Source organism: Pristiophorus japonicus, chromosome 20, assembly GCF_044704955.1.
Source record: "Pristiophorus japonicus isolate sPriJap1 chromosome 20, sPriJap1.hap1, whole genome shotgun sequence".
Classification (NCBI taxonomy): Eukaryota; Metazoa; Chordata; class Chondrichthyes; family Pristiophoridae; genus Pristiophorus; species Pristiophorus japonicus.
In genome coordinates, this window is record NC_091996.1 from 9214333 (window position 1) to 9231264 (window position 16932).

Genomic DNA, 16932 nt, shown 5'->3' on the forward strand with positions numbered 1-16932 from the left:
CCCGTGCTGTACCTGCCCTGGGAGTGTTTGATGGGACAGTGTAGAGGGAGCTTTACTCTGTATCCAACCCGTGCTGTACCTGCCCTGGGAGTGTTTGATGGGACAGTGTAGAGGGAGCTTTAACTGTATCAAACCCGTGCTGTACCTGCCCTGGGAGTGTTTGATGAGACAGTGTAGAGGGAGCTTTAACTGTATCAAACCCGTGCTGTACCTGCCCTGGGAGTGTTTGATGGGACAGTGTAGAGGGAGCTTTAACTGTATCAAACCCGTGCTGTACCTGCCCTGGGAGTGTTTGATGAATCAGTGTAGAGTGAACCTTTCTTTATACCTAATCTGTGCTGTACCTGCCCTGGGAGTGTTTGATGGGACAGTTTAGAGGGAGCTTTACTCTAATCTAACCCATGCTGTAACTGCCCTGAGAGTGTTTAATGGGACAGTGTAGAGGGAGCTTTACTCTAATCTAACCCATGCTGTAACTGCCCTGAGAGTGTTTAATGGGACAGTGTAGAGGGAGCTTTACTCTAATCTAACCCATGCCGTAACTGCCCTGGGAGTGTTTAATGGGACAGTGTAGAGGGAGCTTTAGTCTAATCTAACCCATGCCGTAACTGCCCTGAGAGTGTTTAATGGGACAGTGTAGAGGGAGCTTTACTCTAATCTAACCCATGCCGTAACTGCCCTGGGAGTGTTTGTTCTAATCTTTTATGAGGGACACACGACTACTACAGAGAAGAGCAAGAGGCTGGTAATTACCTTGTACTGGCTGGTATGTTGAGCATTGGGAAAGTGCAAAGAAGCCACAAAGAGATGAACGTATTTGCTGTCCATTCCTTCTTTATAAAGGCTTTCAGCTATTATTTTACTGACAAAGTTTTTGCCAGTACCAGTCCAGCCATGTATAGATAAGGTGAGAGACTTCTCCGGTTCAGAGTTACTCAAGAAACCTTCAATCGCCTTCGGTATCACATCAATTGCAATGTGCTGTCCAAACAGATTCTTCCTCAAGTTTGCTTTTAATCCTATTTTAAAATCGAACAGAAAGTCTGGTAATTATACAAGCAGGACATTGTCGATATAAGCAATTGTATCACAACAGTATACGGGACAGCGCCTCAGAATTCTATCCAGTATTTGCTGAAAGGAACAGAAAGCATTGGAGAAGTTGTTCTGGGACACTTGGCAGGCAAGTTACACAGTCCCCTCGGCCCAATTAGGATTTCCAACACTCCAGGATTGTACTGGAGTCTCCAAGAATTCTGCAGTACACTGCTGTACCCTGGGTGAGCAACAGCCAGAAGAAAAAATTAGGGCAATAAAAATTCTGTAAAAAAAAAATAATTTGTTGAACACCAGACATGGGGGATGGGTGGGGCGGGGGGAGGTGGCGAGGGGCGGCGGGGGAAGGCTGTTTGACTGAGTCAAGAATTATCCAATGGGGTAATGGAGAGTCTATTCGCTTTGCTATTGGATGTGGAAAGGGAGTGTTGGGCGACCAATGGCGGTAAAGGATGGGTGTGTTGGGCAACCAATGGTGGGAAAGGATGGGTCTGTTAGGCGACCAATGGTGGGAAAGGATGGCCGTATTAGGCGACCAATGTCGGGAAAGGATGGGCGTGTTAAGCGACCAACGGCGGGAAAGTATGGGTGTGTTAGGTGACCAATGGTGGGAAAGTATGGGCGTGTTAGGTGATCAATGGTGGGAAAGTATGGGTGTGTTAGGTGACCAATGGTGGGAAAGTATGGGCGTGTTAAGTGATCAATGGTGGGAAAGTATGGGTGTGTTAGGTGACCAATGGTGGGAAAGTATGGGTGTGTTAGGTGACCAATGGTGGGAAAGTATGGGTGTGTTAGGTGACCAATGGTGGGAAAGTATGGGTGTGTTAGGTGACCAATGGTGGGAAAGTATGGGTGTGTTAGGTGACCAATGGTGGGAAAGTATGGGTGTGTTAGGTGACCAATGGTGGGAAAGTATGGGTGTGTTAGGTGACCAATGGTGGGAAAGTATGGGCGTGTTAAGTGACCAATGGTGGGAAAGTATGGGTGTGTTAGGTGACCAATGGTGGGAAAGTATGGGCGTGTTAGGTGACCAATGGTGGGAAAGTATGGGTGTGTTAGGCGACCAATGGCGGGAATGTGGGGCGGGGCGGTTGAAGGCAGGAGGTCATGTGATGATACCTCCAGGAATACATCCAATCAGAATTGTCCACACGAGGCCTAATGCGTGTCCCAGCATGAGGCAATCAAATTTGTTTTTTTTTAAACAGATAAAAAATGGACATAATCTTGGAATACAATCCTCAAAACACCAGTAAAAGATCCTGGAAACTATTTCACATTCTAACCTGCCGCAGAAAGTCAAGTCGCTAATTAAGAGAGTGAGCAGCCTTATAACATTGTGATCATTGTGAATGCAAGGCCAATCAACCTCTCTGGCCCAGAAAGGGAAAAAAGTCGCTCTTCCAGCATGTGATGGCACGTTAAAATTTTCCAGCTGAAGGATGCTCAACAAAGTCTCCGGCAATATCTGGCCCAATGATGAGGGTTTAATGTCTCATCCAAAAGACAGCACCTCTAACAGTGCAGCACTCCCTCTGTACTGCACTGGATTGTCAGCTTAGATTTTTATGTTGATCCCTCAATCATATGCTCGTTGCAACAGGGATAAGCTCATTCATACCAACAATGCTCGGGTAAATGATGCCGAGGCTACCCTTCCCATACACCACAGTCGCCATGTGTACATGCTCTTATCTATAGCACAGATAGGCATGACAGCACTGGGTTGTTCTCCATGGATTGTACCTGTAACTCTGGGAACTATTCCATAATTCATTATCACACGGTCCTTTCCGGCTAACCCATCAATTGACTTACCCCCTCAGGGTACTCCAATAGTCTGCCCCTCTCTCTCTTTCATTCCCTGCTCATCTTTCCTCGATCTCCATTCTGCCCAATCTGGGAGCTCCCCACTGTGAAGGAAGGATTTAATCATCCTAGTTAAAAACAACCTGACTAATATCAAGGGGCCAGCTGCCCCTACCTCTACACAAGACAGAAAACAAACACAACTAGAAATCTTAAGTAAATGCCCTGTAATGAAAGCCAATTTAGGATTATAGAAAACAAACCACTTGTGACACAATCATAAAGTTACGTTGAGTGTACAGCACAGGAACAGGCTCAACTGGTCTATACTGGCGTTTATGCTCCACACGAGCCTCCTCCAACCACTACTTCATCTAACTCTTTCAGCATAACCTTTAATCAACATAATTTAATTCCATCTGCACTGTACACGTTACATGGTCTTTCATCTTCCAATGTGCATACAACAGCTAATGTAGAATAGTGGTTATGTTACTGGACTAGTAATCCAGAGGAATAGACGAGTGATCTGGAGACATGGGTTCAAATCCCACCATGGCAGCTGGGGAATTTAAATTCAGTAAATTAAATAAATCTTGAATAAAAAGCTAGTATTGATAATGGTGACCATGAAACTGCTGGATTGTCATAAAAACCCATCTGGTTCACTAACGTAGGCAAATTTCTGAGAAGTGCAAAAACTATAAGGCAGCAAATAATAGGGGATTTCAACTACTTTAATATTAAGTGGGATAGAATTAGTGTGACAAGCATAGAGGGTGCAGAATTGCTAAAATGCATTCAGGAGAACTTTTGTAGCCAGTATGCAGCAAGCCCAACAAGCGAGGGGGTGGTTCTGGACTTAGTTTTAGGGAATGAAGCTGGGCAGGTGGAAGGGGTATCAGTGGGAGAGCATCTTAGTGCTAGTGATCATAATTCAGTTAGATTTAGGGTAGTTATGGAAAAGGACAAAGATAGACCAGGAATAAAAGTTCTCAATTTGGGGAAAGCCAATTTTACTAAGCTGAGACGTGATTTAATCAAAGTGGACTGGAAACAGCTACTTGAAAGTAAATCAATGTCAGAGCAGTGGGAGGCATTCAAGGAGGAGATCCTGAGGGTTCAGAGCAAGTATATTCCCTTAAAGAAAAAGGGTGAGACTAATAAATCTAGAGCTCCCTGGATGGCATGGGGCATGCAGTGTAGGATAAAGGAAAAAAGGGATGCTTATGACAGATACCGAGAGCTCAATACTGTAGGAAGCTTGAAAGGAGTATTTGAAGTGCAGGGGTGAAATTAAAAAGAAAATTAGGAAAGCAAAGAGAGAGCATGAAAGAAAATTGGCAAGTAAAATCAAGGAAAACCCAAAGATGTTTGATAAATACATTAAGAGCAAGAGGATAACTAAAGAAAGAGTAGAGCCTATTAGAGACCATCACAGTAATCTGTGTGTGGAGGCAGAAGACATGGGTATAGTTCTTCATCAATACTTTGCGTCTGTTTTCACAAAAGAGAAGGACAAGCAGGCATTGCAATCAGAGAGGGGGAGTGTGAAATATTAGATTAAATAAAATAGTGAGTGAGGAAGTATTATGGGGTTTAGCAGCTTTGAAAGAGGATTTAGGATTAAATGTATCCCAGGCTGTTAAGAGAAGCAAAAGAGGAAATAGCAGTTGCTCTGACCAACATTTTCCAATCCTCTCTGGCTACAGGTGCGGTGCTGGAGAAATGCCAATGTTGTAACTTTGTTTAAAAATGGCGAAAGGGATTGACCGTGTAATTACAGGACAATCAGCCTAACCTCGGTGGTGGGAAAATTATAGGAGAAAATTCTGAGGGACAGGATAAATCTTCCTTTAGAAAGACACAGGTTAATCAAGGACAGTCAGCATGGATTTGTTAAGGGAAAGTCGTGTCTAACTAACTTGATTGAGTTTTTTGATGATGTAACAAGGAGGGTCAATGAGGGTAGTTGTGGAAATGTATTTTTATCTAAGCTGATACCATACAGTATTTGTGTGCCCATTGCAATATATATATATCAAAATGGAGTCCTGGTCTTTCCAGAACTTTCTGCATTTTAGCAGTCAGCTTGCATAAACAGCTAAACCTGGTTTGAGATGGCTGATGGCCATCAGACAGCTAGGAGACAAGTCATGCTGAGACAAGTACCCCCCCCATGGTGCTCTCCTATTGTCTACACGACAAGAGTTCCATGTCACCCCACCCTTTCCTATGTGCTCCATTCCACCAGCCACTATCTCTTGTAGAGACCTCATCCTTTTGATGTAAACGATAAACTGACCAGGAAATTGAACAATCCTGACACAATACAAGACAGGTGATAACCCATTACCTATGACTCATGGAGTAATGGCCGGCTGGCCAACTGATAACCCTGACAAAAGGAAATATCTGTAAACCATGTCAGGACCAGGATATAGTAATTAACTCTTTATCTGTATTCACTGACTGTGAGACAGAGCAATACACAGGGAGATGCCATAACTTGGGTTTTACTGTATAAATATCTTGTGAAACTGTACCATTTCGGAGGTGTTCACTTAGCCCTTGACTGAGTGTGACCTGCCCCTTGCTAGCAAGCGAATTAAAGAAACTTCTGCCGGAGGTGTAAGTGTCGGAGTCATTCTTTTCGGAGGTCGAGATTTCGACAGTTACTTCTTGGAGGTTCCACCGAGATTGCATACTCTCTGTCCTGTGAGTAAAACGGATACAGGCATAGTGCCTCTCCAGTGAAAGGCTTCAGTGGCCAAAACAAGGTGAGCCTTTTGCTCACAAGAGGTTTCTTCACTGTTGAATCGCATATGTAATCTGTTGTCCACAGGGGAGGTACTGCAATCTACAAGACTCGACATTTAAAAGCTAAAGTTATTGTTTTATAACCATTTCTTTCTCAGCTCGCCAGCAGAAGAGAACAGGTTCTGGAAAAAATCTCAAAACAGCCCGGGGAAGGTTTCAGTAGGTAAGGGAGCGCTAGTCGATCGAAAAAGGTTCCTGAAGGTTCTTATATGATAAGATTTTTATTGCTTTAAAGGGAAAAGCGCTAATCGATCGAAGGTTCTTATGTGATAAGATTTTTAATGTTTTTAATTCGGAAGGGGTTCTTATGTGATAAGAGTAGAAAAAAAAAGAAAGCGCAATCGATCAAAGGTTCTTATGTGATAAGAGTTTGGGTATGGAACCATAAGTTTTATCAGTTTTTTTATTAGGATAAGTTAAGGACTCGGTCTGTAGTGGCGTACAACGCAGACTGAGAATTTGTTTAGATAAGGTGTAAGGTTATGATTTGTGTACTCGCGGGAATATTGTTTGTTGTCCTTGTTATACTGTTGTGTGCAATACCTTTGTGAGAGATTGCCATTAGAGAAACGGGAAGAGTCACTAGGGAAAATTGTGATTAAGAAAAGAAACAGTAACTGATTGATCAACTACGGTTGGTTCGTGCCAACATATCTCACACACCCAGACTGAGCCCGAATTAAGAGCCTTTTCAGGCCACGTAACGGCCAGGAGAGGTGGGCGTAGAGAACTCGGTTGGCCGAAAGGATTGTGAGATCAGAAACTGGAAAATCTTAATCATCCAGAATGGGTGCCGGAGCAAGTTAAAACACCACAAAAGGCACACCAGCCTATGTCATGCTCCAGAATTGTGGTCAGTCTTCAATTGACCAAAGAAATAAAAACGGTAAAGTGGACTAAGGGTGAAAACAGGCCATTTCCACCCAATGGTTCATTTAATTTAGAGAGAACAACATGTCTAGAGGAGTGTCTTATAAACAGAGATCCAGGTAGAAGAGAAAAAAAAAGGAAAGTAATAGAAAAGGCCTGGGTTCCGATTCTTCAAGCCCATGTAAAATTAACAGAGGAAGTAAATAAAATGTAAAATAAAAAAAAGAGAACCTGAAAGTGACTTATGGATTCAAAAAAAATAAAGCTAGCCAAAAAAAAAAGCTTTATTGAATGGAGAGAGACTTTTGTGAATGTCTTGTCTTTGAATGAGAGTGCTTCTGTGTTTTTTCCTTGTGTCTGGTAACCTGTTTGGAAAGGTTGTGGAGCTGCCTGTTTGTTTTAGCTCCACCCACTTTTTCAAACAAAGTGAAGTTTTTTAACCCTTCATAGTGTTGTCCTGTATGTGGGAAGTTTAAGACATTTTAAGTTAGAAGCGCAGGTGTGGATTTATTCGGATGAGAAGTTACGGAGCTAGGAAATGCACAAAGGATAGGTTTGTTGAGACATGGTCCCGATGGTTAAAAGTTGTAATGCCTTGGGAAGTTGTAATGCCTTTTTTTTTAAAAAGCCTCTGTGGGTCTCTCGAGGTGCAGGCTGGGGGAGTACACTCTCATTGTCCTTGGTGTAAAATCTTGGTACAAAAGCTTCTAGCTCAGTAAGAGGATTTTTTTTTAGATAAAGAGTGGCAGTACAATAGTTGAATTGGGATTTTGAGATATTTCATGTGATCTCCTTGATCAACATTTTGGGTGTATTGGAAAAATCTTGGGTTTGGAAGCCTTTTAATAAGATTAGAAAACAAGTACTTTACATTCTGTGATCTGTGAATCACTATAAGCATAAATGAGAAGTCCGTGTAACACACAGATTTGTCCAGTTCAGAAGCCCATACAAATGGAGGTTTGTCCATGACCTACGAGCTGTGAATGAATCTACTATATTCTCACAATGCTTAAAGAAGGATGTGGAATGAAGTATCCCGGAATGCTTTCCAGAGTCTTAAGCAATCCCTCACTTCAGCACCAGCCTTGGGATTACCAGATTACACTAAGCTATTCAACTTATTTGTGCATCACAAGTCGGGTTTTGCACAATCTGTTTTGACTCAGTTACATGGGGACAGGCAGCGACCGGTAGCGTATTTCAGTACCCAACTAGACCCAGTGGCATGCGGACTACCAGGATGTCCTCCTTCGCTGGCAGCAGCTTATTATGCTATGCGACAGGCTCAGGCAATAACCCTAAATCATCAGACCATTTTGTATATCCCACACTCTGTCGAGATTTTACTTACTAAATGTGCCACCCAACACCTAACCTCTGCAAGAACCACTAAATATGAAGTCGAACTGTTATCAAATCCGAACCTTATCAAAAGATGCACTACCTTAAATCCAGCCACTCTACTCCCCACGGAAGAAGACGGCGAACCCCATTCATGTGAAATGGTAACCGAATTAGTGACTAAACCACGTATCAATCTAACAGATGTACCAATGTGTAACCCTGATCTAGTGTACTATGTTGATGGATCAGCCCTATGAAATGATAGGGGCCAACCTAGAGCAGTTTATGCAATTGTAACTCAGTTTAATGTTGTTGAAACAGCCTCTCTTCCAGACTGCTTTTCAGCTCAACAAGCCGAATTGTTTGCGTTAACTCGAGCCTGTATTCTGGCTGAAGGACAAACAGTTAATATCTACACTGACTCCAGGTATGCTTTTCGGGTATCACATGACTATGGACAAATTTGGAAGATTCACGGGTACCTGACTTCTTCAGGAACCCCTATCAAAAATGCAGAACAAGTGGAAAATCTCCTGCGAGCCATTCAATGCCCCTTGAAACTCGCCATTATCAAATGCCAAGCACATACAGGCCAGTCGAATGAAGTGGCACTTGGGAATGCCAGAGCTGATAATGAAGCTAAGTCAGCAGCTCTGTCAAAAGGGGGGGATGCAGGTGTCATTGTTCCAACTAAGGAAAAATAATTGCTCAGACCCGCCACCCACTATTAATGACGTGCTGACCTTTCAGACACAGGCCAGTACGGAGGAGGTGGTGACCTGGACGAAGGATCAATGTTATAAAAATCCAGAAGGAATATGGGTTCACCACGACGGCTGCTTGGTGGCCCCCAGATCCTTACTTCCATGGATTGTCCGATGTGTTCATACATTCACACATGCAGGCAAAGAGGGATTGGCAGATTATATTTTGGCAACTTGGTATGCACCAGGTATTTCGGCAATTGCAAAACAAATCTGTGAAAATTGTGATACCTGTCAGACAATGAATCTGGGTAAGACGGAAAAAGTAGAATCTGCCTCCCACCCAAACCCAGTCGGGCCTTTTGTACATTTACAAATGGATTTTATTGAATTACCTATGTGTATGGGATTCAAGTATGTATTAGTTATTGTAGATGTGTTCTCTAGATGGATTGAAGTCTTTCCATGTAAAAAGGCCGATGCCACTACTGTTGCTAAATGTTTGTTAAAGGAAATTGTACCGCACTTCGGAATCCCTGTTAAGCTTTCTAGTGATAACGGGTCACATTTCACGGGAACTGTTATAAGAGAAATGTGTAAAGCTTTGCAGATTAATCAACGTTTTCATTGCAGTTATCATCCACAATCAGCTGGACTTGTTGAAAGATATAATGGAATGCTTAAAAATAAGCTGGCAAAACTATGCAATGACACTGGACTGAAATGGACAGAACTGCTGCCCTTAGCTTTGATGGTAATGCGATCTGCAACCAACAGAACAACAGGCCTGTCACCGCATGAGATAGTTATGGGACGTCCCCAACAACTACCTTTTACAGCACCATTTACTGCAAAACAGATGGACATCCACAAAATGGAGGAAAATATGTTGAATTATTGGGCCCAAGTTTCCACATGATTCACGCCTGATTTTTAGGAGCAACTGGTGGAGAACAGACTATTTTAGAAATCGCAATTCTCCACATTTTTCTTTCTGCAGTTCGAGTCAGGTAGAACAGTTCTAGTTTAGAACAGAATTTTTTCTTCAAAAGGGGGCGTGTCCGGCCACTGATGCCTGATTTGAAAGTTTCCACAGTGAAAACGTACTCCAAACTAAAGTAGAATGGAGCCAGTGAAGATTTTTCTAGAACTGAAAAAACCTGTTCTACACATTAAAAAATCAGGCGCAGGTTACAAATTAGGCGTCCAGAACGAGGTGGGGGGAGAGGGTGGGGGGGGAAGGGAACTCATTAAATTCTACAATAAATCCTTATTTATACTTCTACAAATATTATACAAATAAATCAAACCTGAATAAACATTTATAAGCCAAGAAAAGATTAAATAAACCATCTTCCTACCTGTGTGAAAGTGCTTCAGCCAGGGAGAATTCTGCAGCCGTTCGTGCCGCTGAGCGGGAAGGGGAGAGAGAGATAGAGAGAGAGAGAGAGGGGGGGGGGAGGGGGAGAGAGAGAGAGAGAGAGAGAGAGGGGGGGGGAGGGAGGGAGGGAGAGAGAGAGAGAGAGAGGGGAGGGAGGGAGAGAGGGAGAGAGAGAGAGAGAGAGAGAGAGAGAGAGAGAGAGAGAGAGAGAGAGAGAGAGGGAGGGAGGGAGAGAGAGAGAGGGAGGGAGGGAGGGAGAGAGAGAGAGGGAGGGAGAGAGGGAGGGAGGGAGAGGGAGGGAGGGAGAGAGAGAGAGAGGAGGGTGGGAGAGAGAGAGAGCGCGGGGGGGGGGACAGGAGCGCGGGTCGGGTCAGTCGGGGGGGGAAGCGGGTGTCGGGTCGGGGCGGGGGGGGGGGGGGCGGAGCGGGTGTCGGGTCGGGGTGGTGGGGGGGGGGAGGAGCGGGTGTCGGGTCGGGTCGGCGGCGGGGGGGGGGTGGGAGCGAGTGTCGGGTCTGGTCGGGGGGGGGGAGCAGGAGCTGGCCGTGGGAGGAGCCTCATTCACGCAGTCCCAGTGAGGCCATTCAGCCAGGGCTAGGGGCTGCATGCTTCAGGCCCCTCCCACACAGTTCGGTGCCTGGAGCTACTGCACTTGCGTGCCGACTATAGCGCGCATGTGCAGAGGTCCCGGCACTGTTTTCAGCGCCGGGACCTGGCTCCGCCCCCCCACACAGTTCGTGCTGGCTGCGCCGAGGGCCAGAGGACCTACAGGTAGGTGGAGAATACCGAGGATTTTTTTAGGCGCCGTTTTAGGCGCGAAAAACGGGCGCCCAGCTCGGAGGGGCGCCCGTTTTTTTTCTCGTGGAAACTTGGGCCTAACTATTGCATTAACCAAATGTATTTCCAGCTTTCATTCACAGGTAAAGGAAGCCCAAGTCAAGCCAGCGGAAGGGAAGTGTCATAACCTGGAGCCAGAGGAATTCGTTTACATCAAGATTTTTAAAAGAAAAAGCAGTCTACAGCCAAGATTCGAAGGGCCATACCAGGTCTTGCTGGCGACCAATACTGCAATCAAGGTAAAGGAAAGACCAACATGAATCCACGCATCCTATTGCAAACGGGTACCCGACCAGGAGGAAGGGAAGAAGGAATCAGAGGAACAGAAAAAGGAAGTCTGAATAAGGAACTGTATGAACTATGGGGACTGATGGTGCTGGGCTTGACAGGGTTTTACTTCGCATTATTGATTACACCAGGGGTACAGACCCGCCACCGAAGGGAATTGCACGTAAACGTATTTATGGCACTGAGTCATAGGTATGCTCAAGAAAGAAACTGGTCAAGTTGTTGGATATGTTCCCATGTGCCTGTCCACTCCAAAGGGGGTATTCCCGAGATCTGTCCCCTTTAACGAATCAGAAATGGTAGAATGGTTGACAGTGCAAAATAGGACAAACCTAACTAAGGGGCCAGAAACGAAGGAGCAAACAGAATGGAGGTCGGCAGGGTATAAACTTACAGCCTTCCAGGGATGGTACCAGCCCAATTATGATAATAACCATCAGCCTCCCTTCCTAAGCATTACTCCCAGAATAGGAAATCCTGAAGGTATAATATGCCTAGTGAGTAATGAGACTAAAGGACCAGAAATGGGACACAGCAAGTGTTCCCAAATGATTAAATGGCAAGCCACAACTAATCCCACTGAGAGAAAGATAGCAACCGTTGGCTGGACAATGGTCCATAACAAAGCCCCAGGTAAAGGGTGGGAAGGTGAGACCACTTGAGTAGGGATAGTGCGAAAGGACCAGGAGCTGACGTCCTATAATTGCACCTACTTTATTTGTGGCCATAAAGCCTACCCATGGTTTCCAGCCAACTGGACAGGGTCCTGTTACTTAGGATATGTGGTACCCCTTATCAGATCAGTAAAGACTCTAAGGGAGGCCTATGGAAGTCACAGATTTAAACGGGATTTGACGTGGCTAAACGGAATATTCAAGGTAATGGTGCCACCCTATGGAATAGCATCGACCGAATGGCAGTTACGGGAACTGGCTAACTTAGTCGAATCAGTAGCCAACGCAACTTCCCAAGCCTTTGAAGGGGTAAATGATGAAATGGTAGCTATTCGAACAGTGGCTCTCCAAAATCGTATGGCCTTAGATTATCTCCTAGCCAAGGAGGGAGGGACATGCGCATTAATAGGTGAAGAATGCTGTACGTACATCCCAGATAACTCAGAAGATATCGGCAGTCTAGCTGAAAACATCAGGAAAAAGGTAATAGAGTATAAACAGACAGTTGGCCAGGACGGTATCACCTTGTGGGGTTGGGCATCAGAATGGTTGGGAGCCCTGGGGAAATCTGTGGTACAGGGTTTGATCATATTCCTGCTGATAGTCTTCGCCCTGTATCTATTATTTGTCGTCATTAAGTGTTGCAGTGCCAGGGTGGGAGAAACTATGTTACCTACCGAGACCACGGCTAGAGTTATGGTAGCAACAACTGCTGAAGGCTCTTGTGTGGAAATGGAAATGGAGAGACTGTACAAGATCAGAATGGATTGAGTTGTCCTTGTGAAGGACAAAATGGGGGAATGTGGAAATGTATTTTTATCTAAGCTGATACCATACGGTATTTGTGTGCCCATTGCAATATATATATATCAAAATGGAGTCCTGGTCTTTCCAGAACTTTCTGCATTTTAGCAGTCAGCTTGCATAAACAGCTAAACCTGGTTTGAGATGGCTGATGGCCATCAGACAGCTAGGAGACAAGTCATGCTGAGACAAGTACCCACCCCATGGTGCTCTCCTATTGTCTACACGACAAGAGTTCCATGTCACCCCACCCTTTCCTATGTACTCCATTCCACCAGCCACTATCTCTTGTAGAGATCTCATCCTTTTGATGTAAACGATAAACTGACCAGGAAATTGAACAATCCTGACACAATACAAGACAGGTGATAGCCCATTACCTATGACTCATGGAGTAATGGCCGGCTGGCCAACTGATAACCCTGACAAAAGGAAATATCTGTAAACCATGTCAGGACCAGGATATAGTAATCTGTATTCACTGACTGTGAGACAGAGCAATACACAGGGAGAGGCCATAACTTGGGTTTTACTGTATAAATATCTTGTGAAACTGTACCATTTCGGAGGTGTTCACTTAGCCCTTGACTGAGTGTGACCTGCCCCTTGCCGGAGCTGTAAGTGTCGGAGTCATTCTTTTCGGAGGTCGAGATTTCGACATACTGTGTTTGATGTAGTATATATGGATTTCAGCAAGGCTTTTGATAAGGTCCCACATGGCAGAATGGTCACGAAAGTAAAAGCCCATGGGATCCAGGGCAAAGTGGCAAGTTGGATCCAAAATTGGCTCATAGGCAGGAAGCCAAGAGTAATGGTTGATGGGTATTTTTGTGACTGGACGGCTGTTTCCAGTGGGGTTCTTCAGGACTCAATACTAGATCCCTTGCTTTTTGTGGTATATATCAATGATCTAGACTTGAATATAGGGGGTAGCATTAAGAAGTTTGCAGATGATACTAAAATTGGCCATATAGTTGATAATGAAGAAGAACACTGTAAACTGCAGGAAAATATCAGTGAACTGGTCAGGTGGGCAGAACAGTGGCAAATGGAATTCAATCAGAGAAGTGTGAGATAATGCATTTGGGGAGGGCTAACAAGACAAGGGGATACACATTAAATGGTAGGGCACTGAGAAGTGTAGAGGAACAAAGGGACCTTGAAGCGCAGGTCCACAGATCCCTGAAGGTAGCAGACCAAGTAGATAAGGTGGTTAAGGAGGCATGCGGAATACTTGCCTTTATTACCCGTGGCATAGAATACAAGAGCAGGGAGGTTATGCTTGAACTGTATAAAACAGTCGTTAGGTCACAGCTAATTATTGCGTGCAGTTCTGGTCACCACATTACAGGAAAGATGTGATTGCACTAAAAAGGATACAGAGGAGATTTACGAGGATGTTGCCTGGAGTGGAGAATTTTAGTTATGAGGAAAGATTGGATAGGCTGGGTTTGTTTTTTTTGGAATGGAGGAGCCTGAGTGGAGACTTATAGAGGTGTATAAAATTATGAGGGACCTAGATAGTGGATAGGAAGGATCTATTTCTCTTAGCAGAGGGTTCAATAACCAGAGGGCATAGATTTAAAGTAATTGCTAGGAGATTTAGAGGGGATTTGAGTGGAAATTTCTTCACCCAGAGGGTGGTGGGGGTCTGGAACTCACTGCCTGAAAGGGTGGTAGAGGCAGAAACTCGCACCACATTTAAAAAGTACTTGGATGTGCACCTGAAGTGCTGTAACCTACAGGGCTTACAACCAAGAGCTGGAAAGTGGGATAGCTCTTTTTCGGCTGGCACAGACACAATGGGCCAAAATGGCCTCCTCCTGTGCTGTAAATTTCTATGATTCTATAAAGGCCTTTGGGGAATTTGCTGTCCTTACCCGGTCTGGATTAACTGTCACCTGAAATTAGCGATCAAATAGTACCAAATGGCTACAAAGAAGTATGCAAAGAAACCTTCAGCGCGGCTGTTCAAGAATGTGGCTCACCACCACCTTCTCAAGGGCAATTAGGGATGGGCAATAAATGTCGGCCATACCCACATCTGATAATAAAATGTTTTAAATACCTGCACAAGAAATGTTTATTTTCCTGCCCCGCCCAACATTTCCTTGAAGCGGGTAAGCACTTCTGGTAATCTCATTATTGTTGCTTTACATTGCCAAGGTGATTTGAACATACGACACAGATCAGGTAAAGAGCAGCTGGCCCATCAAGCATGTCCTATACGGTCACGGTGGAACATCTACATGCCATTATTCCCCAACCCCACCAGACCAGCAATCTCCTGGGAGAAGCAAAAAAATACTTTAGATCAATTTTGGAAAAAAACTCTGGAAAATTCCTCTCCGACCCCAAAAGGTGTCCAACCAATTTCGAGGAGACCTTGGGGAATGGGTGACACATCCCCCAATGACCCACCTACTTTCTATAAGCAGTTACGGTGGACAATCTCTAGAACCCGTCCAGCTCCCTTTTAAACGCTGGCAGTGAATCCGCACTCACATCACCTGCCGACAACTTGGTCCAGTTTCAAAGTACATGAGAGACAGAATGTTTGTTGGGGAGGGGGTTTTCTGACGGAAAAAGGTCAGCAAAAAAATCCGGCAATATCACTTAAACTTTAAATATAAGAAAAAAAATTTAAATTAAAATGTGTGTAGTGTAAGGATTAGTGGAAAAAATAATGTACAATAGAGAGAAAATGGGAGGAAATGATAAAAACTTTAATTTTCAAAATCTTTTGGTTTAAAATTGACCTTTTACAAATGTTATCTCAAACATTACATAGTGATTTTCCAAGAATGGCCAAACTGAGATGCACCAAAAACAGCCAGCCTTAAGGAATATTAAATACCAACAGCGATCCTGACCACAGCCAGGGCAGAGTTTGCAGCTGTGCGTAGCCCACCCGATCCCAACCCTGTATCTGGTACCGACCTCTGACCCTGGCTCATGATCCCTATCCACTGGCCGCTGATCCCTGTACCTGGCTCCTGACCCTTGGCCCTGTACCTGGCTCCTGACCCTAGCTCCTGATCACTGACCCTGGCTCCTGATCCCTGACCCCGATCCTGGCTCCTGATCACTGACCCTGGCTCCTGATCCCTGACCCCGGCTCCTGATCCCTGATCCTGGCTCCTGATCCCTGACTCTGGCTCCTGATCCCTGACCCTGGCTCCTGATCCCTGACCCCGGCTCCTGATCCCTGACTCTGGCTCCTGATCCCTGACCCTGGCATCTGATCCCTGCCCCCGGCTCCTGATCCCTGACCCCAATCCATGCCCTGGCTCCTGACCCCTGACCCTGGCATCTAATCCCTGACTCCGGTTCCTGATCCCTAACCCCGGCATCTGATCCCTGACCCCGGCTCCTGATCCCTGACCCCAATCCATGCCCTGGCTCCTGATCCCTGACCCTGGCATCTAATCCCTGACTCCGGCTCCTGATCCCTAACCCCGGCATCTGATCCCTGACCCCGGCTCCTGATCCCTGATCCCAGTCCCCGGCCCCTGATCCTGTACCTGTCACATCCAGCGGGATCCAGTCCTCGGTGCAGTACTTGGATGTGCACCTGAAGTGCTGTAACCTACAGGGCTTACAACCAAGAGCTGGAAAGTGGGATAGCTCTTTTTCGGCTGGCACAGACACAATGGGCCAAAATGGCCTCCTCCTGTGCTGTAAATTTCTATGATTCTATAATGGCCTTTGGGGAATTTGCTGTCCTTACCCGGTCTGGATTAACTGTCACCTGAAATTAGCGATCAAATAGTACCAAATGGCTACAAAGAAGTATGCAAAGAAACCTTCAGCGCGGCTGTTCAAGAATGTGGCTCACCACCACCTTCTCAAGGGCAATTAGGGATGGGCAATAAATGCCGGCCATACCCACATCTGATAATAAAATGTTTTAAATACCTGCACAAGAAATGTTTATTTTCCTGCCCCGCCCAACATTTCCTTGAAGCGGGTAAGCACTTCTGGTAATCTCTTTTTTTTTTTTTTTTTTTTAAATTCATGTCCAATCGTTATCCAATCGTTACAATTCTTTGTCAAACGCCAGAGGTCACCCTGCACCAGTCAAGGATCACTCTGCGCCAATGCTCTTAGCCAAAAGGCCTAGAGCCACTGCACCGTTCCTGGAAGTACTGCAATACCAGGTTCGTGCCATGGAGGTGGATGGGTCAGGTCCCCCACACACCTCCGTGGAGGTGGATGGGTCACCAATCCCACCCACCTCCTGTTTACAAAAATGTAAGCATATACCTTCCTGACCAGGGAGGAACCACCCGGACGTCATGGTGGCTGGTCAGGTTAGTTATGCAGATCTTAGCCAAAAGGCCCT

The 16932-nt window shown here is 45.2% G+C and overlaps 1 protein-coding gene across 1 annotated transcript in view; it reads right to left on the bottom strand.

Annotated features, from left to right (window-relative positions):
- LOC139233155 (torsin-1A-like) overlaps nucleotides 1–16932 on the bottom strand; it is a 38399-nt gene that overhangs the window by 20818 nt on the left and 649 nt on the right. Inside the window, exon 2 of the mRNA XM_070863733.1 lies at nucleotides 754–1019. Coding sequence (XP_070719834.1) covers nucleotides 754–1019 — 266 coding nt within the window. The remainder of the gene's footprint in view (nucleotides 1–753; nucleotides 1020–16932) is intronic.